This window comes from Ylistrum balloti, unplaced genomic scaffold, assembly GCF_031769215.1.
Source record: "Ylistrum balloti isolate Yb309-2 unplaced genomic scaffold, AGI_CSIRO_Ybal_v1 Utg369740, whole genome shotgun sequence".
In the NCBI taxonomy this organism is placed as follows: domain Eukaryota; kingdom Metazoa; phylum Mollusca; class Bivalvia; order Pectinida; family Pectinidae; genus Ylistrum; species Ylistrum balloti.
The window spans coordinates 817048-832900 of record NW_026781950.1 but is presented as its reverse complement, the minus strand read 5'-3'; the positions used below and the strand labels follow the sequence as shown (position 1 = coordinate 832900).

Below are 15853 nucleotides of genomic sequence, written 5' to 3'. Positions count from 1 at the left end.
AACAGAAATAAAATATGGACTGATTATTGTTCCGTGCATAAATGTTTTACTTCACCGACAGGCCCTAGGTGGTGGTGTTTTTCCACAATCCTGTAGGAGTTACTTCCCTTCCATTACGGTTTCACGGTCATTATGTTAGAGTAGTGTCTAGTTCGTACATATTTTGTGGTATATTGAAATGCCGTTAAAGTTCTTCATTTTATCTCATGTATGGACAAATCCGATAAATATCAAGGAACAAACGACATCAATAAAAGATGAAAGGTTTGTTATTTGAAGGGAATAAATGTTTTGTCTTGCAATACTTGTATGTTGGCGTGTATGTAAATATTCTAGATATTTACCATCATGCGACTATTATTTAATGGCTTCCCAAGTTACGTAGCTTAATTGGACAACAACCTGTCCTCAATTGTCCACTTTTCATTGTTTCAAATTTCCCTTCCTTTTTATAAAGATAAGTAGTTTAGTTTTGTCAGTGTTAACAAACAGATTACACTATCAACTAATTCTTAAGCGTATGTTAACATATGTCCCTCTCTTTTTTGTAAATATATCTGATAACAAAAACACTATTATCAGCCTGAGAGCTCCGTGTCAACGTCACGCGTACATCCATGAAGATGTACGTGGAGATTTGATAAAATTAAAAAAAAAACTTGACTAAAAGTCTGAACTAGAGCACTTCCCGCTTGAGGGCCGTTAGATTACCGTGCAGTAGCAAGATAGTTTCTGTACTCAGCTCTGCTAGAACCCTTATCAAGTATACAGGTAGGTATAACAAACAGACGAATAAAAACCCGCACAAAACTTTACCTAAAACAGGAAAACTAATGTTTCATAATGTTTGTTCTTTAAATATCAAACTGAAAATAAAATTGAAAAACAAATCTGGCTTGCAGACTGTCTTTTCGTAAATTTTATTTACAAAAAGAAAATGCATGATGATGTGTGCTGCCCAGAAATTATTTTTTGAAAAATGAGGGAATCTGTCTCTGAGCGTCGAACTCCATGTCTTTCCAGTTGCGACACTCATCATCTGAATGAACATACTTAGAAATAAGAGACAAAAAGGCACGTGAAAATACTGTCGAAAATGAATTTGCGATTTCATCACAGAAATATTTTTTTTCTTTATTTCCAGTTTTACCAAAAGTAATAGCCGCTCCCTACGAAACCGGATGTAGTATTGATTTGTTATGGAGGGTCGAGACGAGAGAACTGTCATGGTCGCCAACACAGAAAATATATTCATATTATGCTTCATGTCGACTTGACAACAGGCCAGCGACAGCATGGAACAGGACGACCTCGGACTCTTTGTATCAAAGGTGATGTTTAGTGTGGTAGATTTAATGCTTATTATTGGAATTTGAGGGTCAATCAGGTGAATTTATTATGCAAATTTTCGAGGTCCCCCTATACCGACCCAGCGTAAGTGTTACTGTAATACACCGAGCAAATTTAGTAATGATTTGATAATGGCATGAAATTATCGATAAATTGTTGGTTTAAAGGATATTCATTTTGCTTGAGGTGTGTCATATTCGAAATCTCCCCCAGTTAAGAGATTAGAGCCAGTCTAGTTCCGCTACACACTATTAGCTGATGTCGACGAGTCGTACTAATTGCATACCTGTCTGCCCATGCAACGACCCGATATTAGATTGTTACCTATGTCTGGTCGTTACGTAATGGACAACAGTATCCGCATCATTCTATTTGCATGTTTTAGTTTTTAGTTAAAAATAATGTTTGAATATATAAAAAAAATGAAAAGGTTAAGCTATATAATGTACTGAGGAGGTATTTGATATTTTAGGTTTTGTGCCTAAAGTTTTAAATAATCAGGAAGCAAAATAGTATGCTGGCATATAAGGCAACTAAGTGAGTTCCAGTTAATGACCTTGACCCAATTTCCAGGTCACTGAGGTCGAAAGGTTAAAATCTTTCTCAAAACAGAGAAGTGTAGCTGTCATGAAGCATGCTGTCATGAAAAGCCTGAAATTGGTAAAATTTTGTGACTTCGCCTACATATGGACATTCTAGGTCATGGTTATTATTTAATCAAATATGTTAAAAATCTTAAAACATCTTATATTCAATAAACAAGAGGTCCAGAATCATGCTGGATGAAGGGATATGAAGTTCTTTCAATGTTGTCAGAAGTCAGGGTCAGATGTGTTTTAATCTTATAAACAACTTATTCCCAATATATGAAACAAGAGGCTGAAGGTCAAGGGTTCCAAGTTTCTTCAAATGAACATTCTTCATTCTTTTTTTGGGTGTCAAATCTGTGAACAACTTCTTGATAATCAAGAGGCCAATGGTCATGATATTTGACTTGTAGAATAGAATAGTGGATGAAAAGCATCCCAGTCTGTTCAGATGAATGGCATTGACCCACGTTTAACATTATATGGTCAAATTGATAAGATTTTTCAATGACTTCTAGAAAACAAAGAAACCAAAAGTTTTGTTATTTCAACTGAAAAAGAATATATTGTAAAGAATGGATGTGATGGATGAATATGAAAGTTACCAGAATCAATTCTTTCAATGATGTCTTTTTTGTTTAATCTGCAGAACAGGTGAACAGTACAGGTCTATTGCACCTCATTTTGACTATGGCAGCCATGTAATCTGCCCAAGTAAAATAGTATCAACCTGTGGACATGATTACATTTCAATATGTACTCTGAAAAATATAACATTTGATCTCATTTCAGATTATTGAAGCTGAGATCTTGTTCAAGCGTCTGAAGCACACACACACACACACACACACACACACACACACACACACACACACACACACACACACACACACACACACACACACACACACACACACACACACACACACACACACACACACACACACACACACACACACACACACACACACACACACACACACACACACACACACACACACACACACACACACACACACACACACACACACACACACACACACACACACACACACACACACACACACACACACACACACACACACACACACACACACACACACACACACACACACACACACACACACACACACACACACACACACACACACACACACACACACACACACACACACACACACACACCACACACACACACACACACACACACACACACACACACACACACACACACACACACACACACACACACACACACACACACACACACACACACACACACACACACACACACACACACACACACACACACACACACACACACACACACACACACACACACACACACACACACACACACACACACACACACACACACACACACACACACACACACACACACACACACACACACACACACACACACACACACACACACACACACACACACACACACACACACACACACACACACACACACACACACACACACACACACACACACACACACACACACACACACACACACACACACACACACACACACACACACACACACACACACACACACACACACACACACACACACACACACACACACACACACACACACACACACACACACACACACACACACACACACACACACACACACACACACACACACACACACACACACACACACACACACACACACACACACACACACACACACACACACACACACACACACACACACACACACACACACACACACACACACACACACACACACACACACACACACACACACACACACACACACACACACACACACACACACACACACACACACACACACACACACACACACACACACACACACACACACACACACACACACACACACACACACACACACACACACACACACACACACACACACACACACACACACACACACACACACACACACACACACACACACACACACACACACACACACACACACACACACACACACACACACACACACACACACACACACACACACACACACACACACACACACACACACACACACACACACACACACACACACACACACACACACACACACACACACACACACACACACACACACACACACACACACACACACACACACACACACACACACACACACACACACACACACACACACACACACACACACACACACACACACACACACACACACACACACACACACACACACACACACACACACACAACACACACACACACACACACACACACACACACACACACACACACACACACACACACACACACACACACACACACACACACACACACACACACACACACACACACACACACACACACACACACACACACACACACACACACACACACACACACACACACACACACACACACACACACACACACACACACACACACACACACACACACACACACACACACACACACACACACACACACACACACACACACACACACACACACACACACACACACACACACACACACACACACACACACACACACACACACACACACACACACACACACACACACACACACACACACACACACACACACACACACACACACACACACACACACACACACACACACACACACACACACACACACACACACACACACACACACACACACACACACACACACACACACACACACACACACACACACACACACACACACACACACACACACACACACACACACACACACACACACACACACACACACACACACACACACACACACACACACACACACACACACACACACACACACACACACACACACACACACACACACACACACACACACACACACACACACAACACACACACACACACACACACACACACACACACACACACACACACACACACACACACACACACACACACACACACACACACACACACACACACACACACACACACACACACACACACACACACACACACACACACACACACACACACACACACACACACACACACACACACACACACACACACACACACACACACACACACACACACACACACACACACACACACACACACACACACACACACACACACACACACACACACACACACACACACACACACACACACACACACACACACACACACACACACACACACACACACACACACACACACACACACACACACACACACACACACACACACACACACACACACACACACACACACACACACACACACACACACACACACACACACACACACACACACACACACACACACACACACACACACACACACACACACACACACACACACACACACACACACACACACACACACACACACACACACACACACACACACACACACACACACACACACACACACACACACACACACACACACACACACACACACACACACACACACACACACACACACACACACACACACACACACACACACACACACACACACACACACACACACACACACACACACACACACACACACACACACACACACACACACACACACACACACACACACACACACACACACACACACACACACACACACACACACACACACACACACACACACACACACACACACACACACACACACACACACACACACACACACACACACACACACACACACACACACACACACACACACACACACACACACACACACACACACACACACACACACACACACACACACACACACACACACACACACACACACACACACACACACACACACACACACACACACACACACACACACACACACACACACACACACACACACACACACACACACACACACACACACACACACACACACACACACACACACACACACACACACACACACACACACACACACACACACACACACACACACACACACACACACACACACACACACACACACACACACACACACACACACACACACACACACACACACACACACACACACACACACACACACACACACACACACACACACACACACACACACACACACACACACACACACACACACACACACACACACACACACACACACACACACACACACACACACACACACACACACACACACACACACACACACACACACACACACACACACACACACACACACACACACACACACACACACACACACACACACACACACACACACACACACACACACACACACACACACACACACACACACACACACACACACACACACACACACACACACACACACACACACACACACACGATACAACAGGATCAGGCCCTTGGGGTGATCAGTTCATTGTGTAAGTCATGTGAGCAGATAGTGGGAGGTTCCCATCATAGCTGGTCAACTTTCACCCCACAGACCAGCAAAATTCTTGACAAATATTACAGCCCAGAACAGGTCGTCCAGGACATTCTTTATGAGCTTGTCAACCGGTCGGTGAAAGTAGCAGAAGATAAATTGACAATTTGGCCTTCTCAACGACTGAGAGATCGTCGACGATCACATGTGAAGGTTGAAGGAAGTTGTGGAAGTGAAGATGAAGATCAAGAAATCAATGGAGACATTTCAGACGTTGACATTGATACTGACTCCTACAGAGAAATCTCTTCAAGAAACAGGAAGCAACAACATCCAAGAAAGACAACTCTAAATTCACATGTCAAAGGAAATGTTTATACAGGTAAAAAGAGAGGAAGAAAACCGAAACATCTTAAACTTGAACATAAAGAGACTGAAATAATTCCAGAACCAAAAGTTGAACCAGTTGTTATTAAACGTGCTCGAGGACGTCCACCAAAGCGGAAAATATTTACATGTGTAACTTGTGGACAATCGTTTACTCATCAGCAGTCACTAGTCGTTCATGCTCTGGAGCATGGAGAACAGGCGAAATCATGTGAAATGTGTCATGAGGAATTTTTATCTCAAGAAAGTATTGCTCTTCATCGATGTAAGAACAGAAAAAAGTCCCATGTAGGTTTAAGGCTATGTCGAGTTTGTGGTGATGAATTTCAAACTGCCAGACTTCTGAGTGATCATATGTGTAGTGAACATGGCATACAGAAGTCACGATACTTTTGTGAGTATTGTTCTGCAGGGTTCATCAAGAAACAGTCGGTCTACAAACATTATAAAAAACATGCTGAAGGAAAAATTGTCTGCATGAAGTGTGGACATTTCTCAGTGGACTTAGCAGCCCATAACGAACATTCTAGTACCCATAAGAAGACTGGCGCTTATTCTTGTGACAAATGTAGTGCTACATTTGCAAAGTCTCAACATTTTGATCGTCATTCCGCAAATGAACATTCCTGTCCTTTATGTAGTTTGCGTTACTGTACACGCCGCGAACTTTGTCGCCATCTGAAGGAAAAGCATGGCATCATCCGAAGTAATGACGGCAAAGTATATAAATGTGACGTATGCTGCAAGGCATTTGATCGACCGTATACTCTGGATGTGCATAAGAGAATCCATACAGGTATGGAAACAGACATGATTATATATATCTATATAAGGCTAAATAGCTAATCACATGCTTTTACATTTGTTAATTTGGGTTTGTAGTTCAGATCCATTTCTGGAAAATATTTCATATATTAACTATCATTTTTTCTATCAAAAGAATGGTAATACTTATGTCATTAGCAAAGTTTGAACTTGCACTGCCACTCAACACTGTTTCATACATTAATCTGTGCTTTGATAGATGGTTTTATTTAGAATAAGAGATACAGTTGAAAAGAATGACCATCAATCTAAGACTTGTTTCTTTATCATTCTTCATTCAAGGTCACAAGGGTCAAATTTTTAATACACTTTTTTTACTTAGAATCAACAGAGAGGTCAAAGTACTCTGATGTATTCTGACAGAATTATAGGAAAGGTATCAGGATTTATCAAGAAATCATAAAAATTATTACTTGTAGCTATAAGCTTACAGTGTAAATTACAGAATTTGAAAATGGTATGAAATGTCAACTTTGATTTGCTAGTTTTTGATGTTGGTTTACATTTGATTTAGAATATCTTTGAAGGTCAGTGATATGAGATCTAGAAGTAATATAAATGCATTGGTAAAAAGCATCGAAAAAAGCATTTTAAAACAGATGAGTGATGCAAGCATGTTCAATCAAATTTTAAAGTGAATATATGCTTGATTTTCTGTTAGGATTTTCATTCCAGTAGTGTGAGTGCGATAAATAATAGATGTATCACACTTTGTGGCGCGTGGTTTGTTTATATTGGTGGTGTCTTTACAGGAGAACGGCCTGTTGAATGTACAGCTTGTAAATTATTTTTCCGGACTGGAAAGGCACTGTTTAAACATAAACAAACTTACACACATTCCATCAAAGCTGGAGAGGAGGTGAAAGAACGCACTTTTCTATGCTCTATCTGTGGAAAGGCTTATTTCAGGTTTGTACAGGAACAACCATCATGTCTGGCACAATTCAAGTTTATAGAAGGTTAACATTATATTTGCCAGATTAAATATTGTGATATTTTAGAGATATTAAGATGGTTTTTCTAAATTCGTATGGTCACTGATGGTGTATTATTACTGACAAACCAACTATTGAGGAGTGGATGTAACTCGGAATGTCTTAATGTGTTGAAATTCATATGATACATGGTACAAATATAGCTAGAGAAAACATGTATTAACATAATGATATAACAGATTAAACTTTTCATCTAATTATCTAGATAACTATAATCTGCTCCAATTTTATTGTGACATATGCATGAAGATTATTACAAAAAAACATAATACAAAACATTGGTCAAAAGATAGAAAATCAGAAATCTTGATCGTGAGTCTGTTCAAGTTCAAGTTCAAGTCTGATCAAGAGATGACTGCCTTTGACTGACTATTTTCTTTCAGTAAATCTAGATGAATAGTTGGGAAAAATTGTGCTTTAATACTTCTGACTTCAATTTTCTTCCAGTTGGCCTTGCAACTGATTTTGAAAAATGTGGGTTATTTACTCCTTGAATATTTCTTCTTGAACATCATTGCCATTCGTCAATAGACTTTATCATCATTACACTAGTACCGCACATACAAGATTTAACCATTTTTTGAAGAGTAATCATTGTTGTATTTCCATGAATTTGATTTTTTATCTGGAAATTTTTTGGTACTAATCTCTTTCAAAACTTTGTAGTTTTGGTGTAATGACATGAAGTTTTTCTTTGTAAGTGCTATGCTGATTAAATCATTTTTGTTTAATTTCATGCTATTTAATATAAAGTGGTTTCACTTTGGCATTGGACATGTGTTTGCTGTTCCATTATATGGTACACTTGTTTTATTTGGACAACTTCATATTCTAACGAATCAAAGAGCTGAGGTACTGATAATGACTAAAAACTTATTTTCTTCTGTATAACAGTTATATTCAGGATTTTTTGTCTTTGCAGAAAACATGCTCTCCAGCGACACATGAGTTATCATACTGGTGAGAAACCACACACATGCCAGTACTGTGGCTACAGCTGCAGAGAACCTAACAATCTCAAACGCCACATGTCACTCCACTTTGAGTCACAGAGGAACTTTGTTTGTGAGATTTGTGGAGCAGCTTTCCATGCCAAGAAAACTTTAGAAATGCACCATGCGTATAAACACAATGAGGATAGAAAATTTACATGTGATCAATGTTTTCTCACATTCAAAGCTAAAAATGCACTTAAACGCCATATGAAGGTACATTCTGTTGAGAAGGAGTACAAGTGTTGGTGTGGCACAGCATTTAAACGCATGTACAACCTGCGCCGTCATCTGAAAGCCGTCCATGGTACTGACGATCTCCTGCCACCAGTACGCAGAGTTAACACTCTTGACAGTGATAAGAAAAATCCTGCATCACGCACAGACTCCCTGCCAATGGACAAGATTTCCACAAGTGGGCGCAAGAAAAGTACAAAAAGAGCCCTTGCCACAAAGTTTGGGACTTCAGATCACGATTATTTTGAGGCAAGAACATCCTCAACATCAGCCGCCAAGCCAGATGATTCTGTGAATAATGATAATGTGGTAACCAACCCAAACCATTCTCATGACTCCGTGCAGTTTAATACTGTGACATCATCAGGCCCAAATATTTCTCAGTCTGTGGTGATAGATAGACCTACAGAATTGATGCCCCAAATTGCTCCCTCACCAACACAGTCACCACGGCAACCTGTTCCCTTGTCTATGCAGCATGCACAGCCTCACCACCCAGGACAACACTATCTCCAACCCCACTCACAAATGTCTTCCCATCCAGGGCAGGGACGAATGAAGTTTGACACACATAGTGGTATCTATAGTAACGGAATGGAGAAACAACAACATCCACAAGGGATTGACACTAACAACATGTACATGCAAAACAGCACTGCCATAGGGGGCAGTACATTCATACCTCAGGCTGTTGCTTACTCTACCATCATGCGTGAATATGGATCTCAATTCCAGTTCATTCCTGACTCATCAAACACACCATATCATAACTTTGTCAAGTAACCATTGACCTCCTACATGTGTCCACATCACTGCAATGATACAACTCTGACAATTATATGTTTTTGTTTTGTATTGCTGTTATTGGTATCAATATAAGAACTGATATCTGTAACCCTTGACCTTTCATCAATGTGTCATGATGGATCCCAAATTACCACTTTTAAAAAAATGTCTATCAATCAGCTTCCGTCCTACCAGCATCCAAACACTGTTCAGCCTTCGGTTTCAACCAGCCAACACTCAGCTGAATAAAATTGACCAATTAGGCTGCTGAAGGTAGTCTGACCAATTTGTGGTCACCAGTCAGCTAGACTGTCTGCGTCATATGGGCAAATTAGTGACCTTTCATCTGATATTAATTAATATTAATTAATTAAGATCAGTGTGGTTATTGGATTGTGAGGTTAGTAGTTCTCTTTTACCAAGGGGAGAAAGTCATCTACTGCTTTGGTTGTTTCAGATAAGTAATTCCCCTAGTACACTGGACAATCTCTGCAAAGAATTCAAACTTCCATGGCTTTATTAAAAGTCAGAAACAAAAAGGACACATTTTTTTCCAAGGAAAATATAAATGGACAAAGATTATATCTAAATATTCTATTTTCAGAGTATTTATTTTTCAACCTTTCTTTCCTTCTGGAAAGTAGTGATTTCATTCTCACACTAATTTCTATCTTACACGACTTTCACACACTTAGCATTTTAAAGCTCACAGTAGTATATTGACAAGTAAGGACAGACTGATCAAAGTAATGGTTTCTTACACAATATTTTATCCTTTGTGCTTTTAATACTAGAAACCATAAAACATGATAGATACAGAAACGCTGACACTGACATTTACACACTAGACAAGTTAAAAAAAGTGCTCCTTTTAACAGATGTACATATCAAGTAATTGTGCAGAGAATTTCTGATAATTGTTACCAGTAATGATTATGTAGCCATTGTAGTGGATATGCAATTCATTGCACTATTTTACTAAAAACTGATTACACGTTGGAATTTTATTACCCCAGAAATATGTTGGAAGCACTGTATTTCTCTGATTTCAATCTATTGCTACAACATATAGGTGTCATTAAGTCTACAATCTCATTGTTCTGCAGATGTACTGAATGCCGTTAAGAATTTAATGTGATATTTTATATATTTTATGGGTTGGATGGAAGAATACATTTAAACTTAAAAGATATTTAAATATATATTAATTTTATTTAATAGAGATATATAGAAATTTCTATAGCAGTTATGAGTTCAAGTTCAAAGGTTTTATTTTTTTAGTGTGAAGTATACATTCATACATATAACAGGGATTTTTCTGCTCATATGAGAAAGAGCTGTTTGATATCATTTTTGGGGTAAAATTGATCAGTTGGGATGGCAATTTTTAGAAGTATATATTTTTGGAACATGGCCGTATTGTGAAATAAATCCAATAGGGAACGGGGCCCATATTCAGTTCCACAGAGCCCTGAATAGATAGTATGTTTGTAGGATATTTCTGTCAAAGTCTTTTGGAGACTGCAGGAGATGTTGGACCTTAATGAGGACCAACACTGGCTTTCACTGAAGGCAGTGATTGATCTACAGTCTACAGATGTTAAGCAGTCTTACTCTGCTCTTAAGCCATTTTCATGAATTTTGATTACAATAAGTTTGATGTGGTTCATTTATTTGGTGTAATTTGACCCTAAATTAAATCATATCAAATTTGTTTTTTGGTTGACTGTAAAACAAAGTGATTGCTTTACTGGGCAAGACTAATCTCTATTTCTCTGAAAGGAATTTACCTCAACTGAAGCTGTCAACAATGTCTACAGAATAAGGGATCAGTAATTATGATTCCACAGTGATGAGTGAGCAGTCTTTTTGATTGTCCAGGCTAAATTAGGCCATTCTAGGACTAATGCCTATATTGTTGCTTCTTGGGTACATGGAACTGGGATGTTACTTTGTCTCCAGATCAGGATTACCCTGTCAACCAGATTAGTACTTATCTGTCTTAGTTTCTACTGGCTTCCCAGTCCATGGTAGTCTGTGACTGCCACTTCCATCTTCCCGGAGAGGAATGACTTTCTGTTTTGGAGGTGACCAGAGAGGACAGGTCAGACAACCTCATTCTCCAGGGAGCTGGTGTTGGGGTTATAATTGGCTGGTACCCTCACTTGCAGTAGTTAGATGCTCCTGAGTATGCACCAATCAGGGAGCTAGGAATTGGCCCCTTCTTCATGTTTTGATGTGGTGTTCAACTGCTACAGGCATCGATGGCCTTCGAGAAAACGTATAAATGGAACAGCAATAAATTACATTGACCTAGTTGTTTAGGTGTTTTTCTATATATAGTAACAACTGTTCTGTCATATCTCGCTGCCTGATTCAACAGTAAGTGGCTATATTTAGTGTCTCAGGTAGTCATTGTTGTCAAACATTCCTCATTGTATTAAATGATTTAAATTCCTGGTAGCTTTGATCAAAGAGGTATCAGGGGTGTCCTGCTAGTAATGCCTGTCGATCAAAGATACAATCTGTATGCAATGTTCACACTACATTCCCTCTCTGCCAAACAGGTTGTTACTGTAATATTACTTTCAATGTATTGTTATTGTAGAAACAATATTACTTCCAATTACATTGATAAAATTCATGCTTGTATCTATATTTACATATAATGTACTTACAACAACCTTCATACAAAATTATTTTGAAGTAAATATAATGAATATGAACAATAGTAATTTCTTAAAATATTAAATGTACATGTTTATCTGTTATGTAATCACTGACTCAGATCCTAGTATATCCAAATCTCAAATACAATAAATTGTATCATTTTTAGTGATCAAGGATTCAGACTGTCACAAGTACATGTACAGTAGTGACTTGATTATTTAAGTGGATTTGAAATACTTTTTTGGGATCAAAATTATGACATCATAAAATTGGAATTAAGTAACAAGTTTTTATGTACATTTATTACCTTTATGATAACTGAAAATTAGCCAATGAACTCCTAGTTTTATAGTCAAGCCGCTGCGTTTCTAAAGTACCTTTTTGTGCGTTATATTTTAGGGCTGAAATGGATGGCAGATTTTATATTTTGAATGTTTGTTGAATTCAAATATATGATATTTGAATATAAGGATGGTATTGTTTTTGAATACTGTATATAGTATTGAAATAGTGTGACTGTATGTGACAGTCTAGATACTTTTGTTTTATATATTAATCATATTGTTGTTAGTTTTGTTGTTAGCATTACTAAATAAAAACAGCTGAAATTATATGTCTCTAGAAATAAGGTATTTGTGTTATGTTTATTTCCTATGTGTGCTGAAAACAAACGTGAAAGCAAAGTCTAGACTTCCTGACTGCATGTACATTTACTAGTCGGTTATCGAAATTTCCACACCAATAATAACAGAAGTTGAAGTGTATTACCAGGTACTATCCCCTTCAAACCTTTGTCAGAGGGGATATAGTAATGTCCCTGTACATATGTTGTACATGTGTACATACATATTAATACTTGTCTTTGTCAGCTCTCCAGCTACTTCATTCCGCGAGGGATTTTGATCAAACCTCGCACACTTATAAAGTCGAATGTCTGGGTCAAAGGGTCAAGATCTTAAATATTACACATGTACAAACGACTAGAATACCAGGGCAAAGTTTGAGGGTCTGTGTTGTAGGGTTAAGGTCAAGGTCACTTATTCCTAGAGAATCAAGTGTCATTGGTCTAGCAGCTTCACTTCATTAGGATTTTGATCAAATTTTACAGTCAAGGCCACCATTACTCTGAAAGTCTTTATCAGCACTTTAGTGACATCATTCCTGGAGGAATTAGATTAAAACTTTGCATTCATATAAATATGACCATAACATCACAGGCCAGTTTTAGGAACTGGATGGTATCACACAGGTAGTGCAAGCTGTCCCAGTCAGCCATGTGTTGCTATGATGAAGATCGAGGTGAGCGGCTGATGAAGAACTCAAAATTCGAAAAGACAAAGACGCCATCAATATATCTGAAAGTTAGTTTGAAGACTTTCTCATGGTCTTCGTGACATGTCTTAGTAAGCTCTATGGCAAATTCAACGCGTAAGAAAACAAAAATAATTCAGACACGAGGGGCACGGTTAGTCCCTATTGCTATGCCAACAGTCTGTAATAAGAGTATAACTTTGTCGGTAGAGAATTCAATATTTCCCAAAATACTCTCCGTTATAATTGACATATATATATATACTTGTTCACCTGTTTTAGTGGTGAGGGATGAAACCCACGTACCCGTAGAAAACCCACATAATTGGGGAGGTGACCCCCTACCCAGCGAAAGATGTTACTACTGCGCCACCAGACCACCTTTAGTATGGAATATAGTAGTGTAGAGAGCGGACAATTAAACGTTCTTTTAAGGGATGTGTTTCAGGAACGGATGTTAAGTTTGATCAACAGCTCTGTAGTGTGCTTCAAAATCCACATTTCATTAATTCCACTTCAGGAGTGTACAGTATCATAATCATCACAGATTTTATAGCAGTTAGGAAAGTGGTACATACATTACGAATTATTTAAAGCTTTAGTTGAAACTAGATGAGCCAATGATGAAATGTTCTTTGTGGAATCGTATGAAGGTAAGAAATCCAATATAAACGAGAAAGGTCTTATCCTTTTCTGTATACGATCATTGGAATAACTGTAAGTTTAAAAGAATGGATAGCACAGAGGTAGGGTATCCATGGTTATCGATCAGGCCTTGTTCCTGTTTAAGCAAACAACAATGTTCCTGAAATGACATCACAAATTGTCACCCAGACCGTATTCCATTTGCGCATGAAAATGTTCAGTATAACTTTGTCACCTCTTGACCAAGTATTTGACAAAATTCACTTCATTTTGGTAACTAAATGTATGTTTCCTTTTTCTTCAGTAACTCCGTACGCTTTAAAGAACGTCCATATTGGCCTTCTCTTCAGACGACTCTTTCTATATCTCGTAAGATCGGAAATGTACTTTTTACATTTACATTTTCGTTGACTATGCTCATTCTAGAATGAACACAGTCAATAAAAATGTCAATATTAATTACGGCATAAAGATTGTGAATACTGGAATTAGATTATCATCGAAGATAAATTTTCGGTCTAATATCTTGTGATCTGAGGTCATTTTTTAAATTTCTTTATTTGTTACCGACATTAATAAAGTAAATGTATACAGTGGATATTAATAGAAAAAATTTCAACACTTTTCTATCGTTTTCTGATTTATAACTATCGCAAAGTCAGCGTAAACTATAATAAAAATATGTTTTGCTGATC

The 15853-nt window shown here is 38.7% G+C and overlaps 1 protein-coding gene across 1 annotated transcript; it reads left to right on the top strand.

Moving 5' to 3' along the window:
- Positions 1–1225: 1225 nt before the first annotated feature.
- LOC132543101 (zinc finger protein 69-like) lies at positions 1226–13817 on the top strand. The gene is made up of 5 exons (XM_060206557.1): positions 1226–1331; positions 2730–2766; positions 6267–7493; positions 8275–8431; positions 9440–13817. Exons 1-5 carry the CDS (start codon positions 1296–1298, stop codon positions 10527–10529), a joined length of 2547 nt encoding a protein of 848 aa, XP_060062540.1. The 5' UTR covers positions 1226–1295; the 3' UTR covers positions 10530–13817.
- The last annotated feature ends 2036 nt before the right edge of the window (positions 13818–15853 follow it).

Coding starts and splice junctions, on each gene's coding strand:
- LOC132543101 (XM_060206557.1), top strand. CDS start 1,296: ATGGAACAGGACGACCTCGGACTCTTTGTATCAAAG. Junction 2,767..6,266: donor CTTGTTCAAGCGTCTGAAGC/ACACACACACAC, acceptor CACACACACACA/CGATACAACAGGATCAGGCC. Junction 7,494..8,274: donor GCATAAGAGAATCCATACAG/GTATGGAAACAG, acceptor GTGTCTTTACAG/GAGAACGGCCTGTTGAATGT.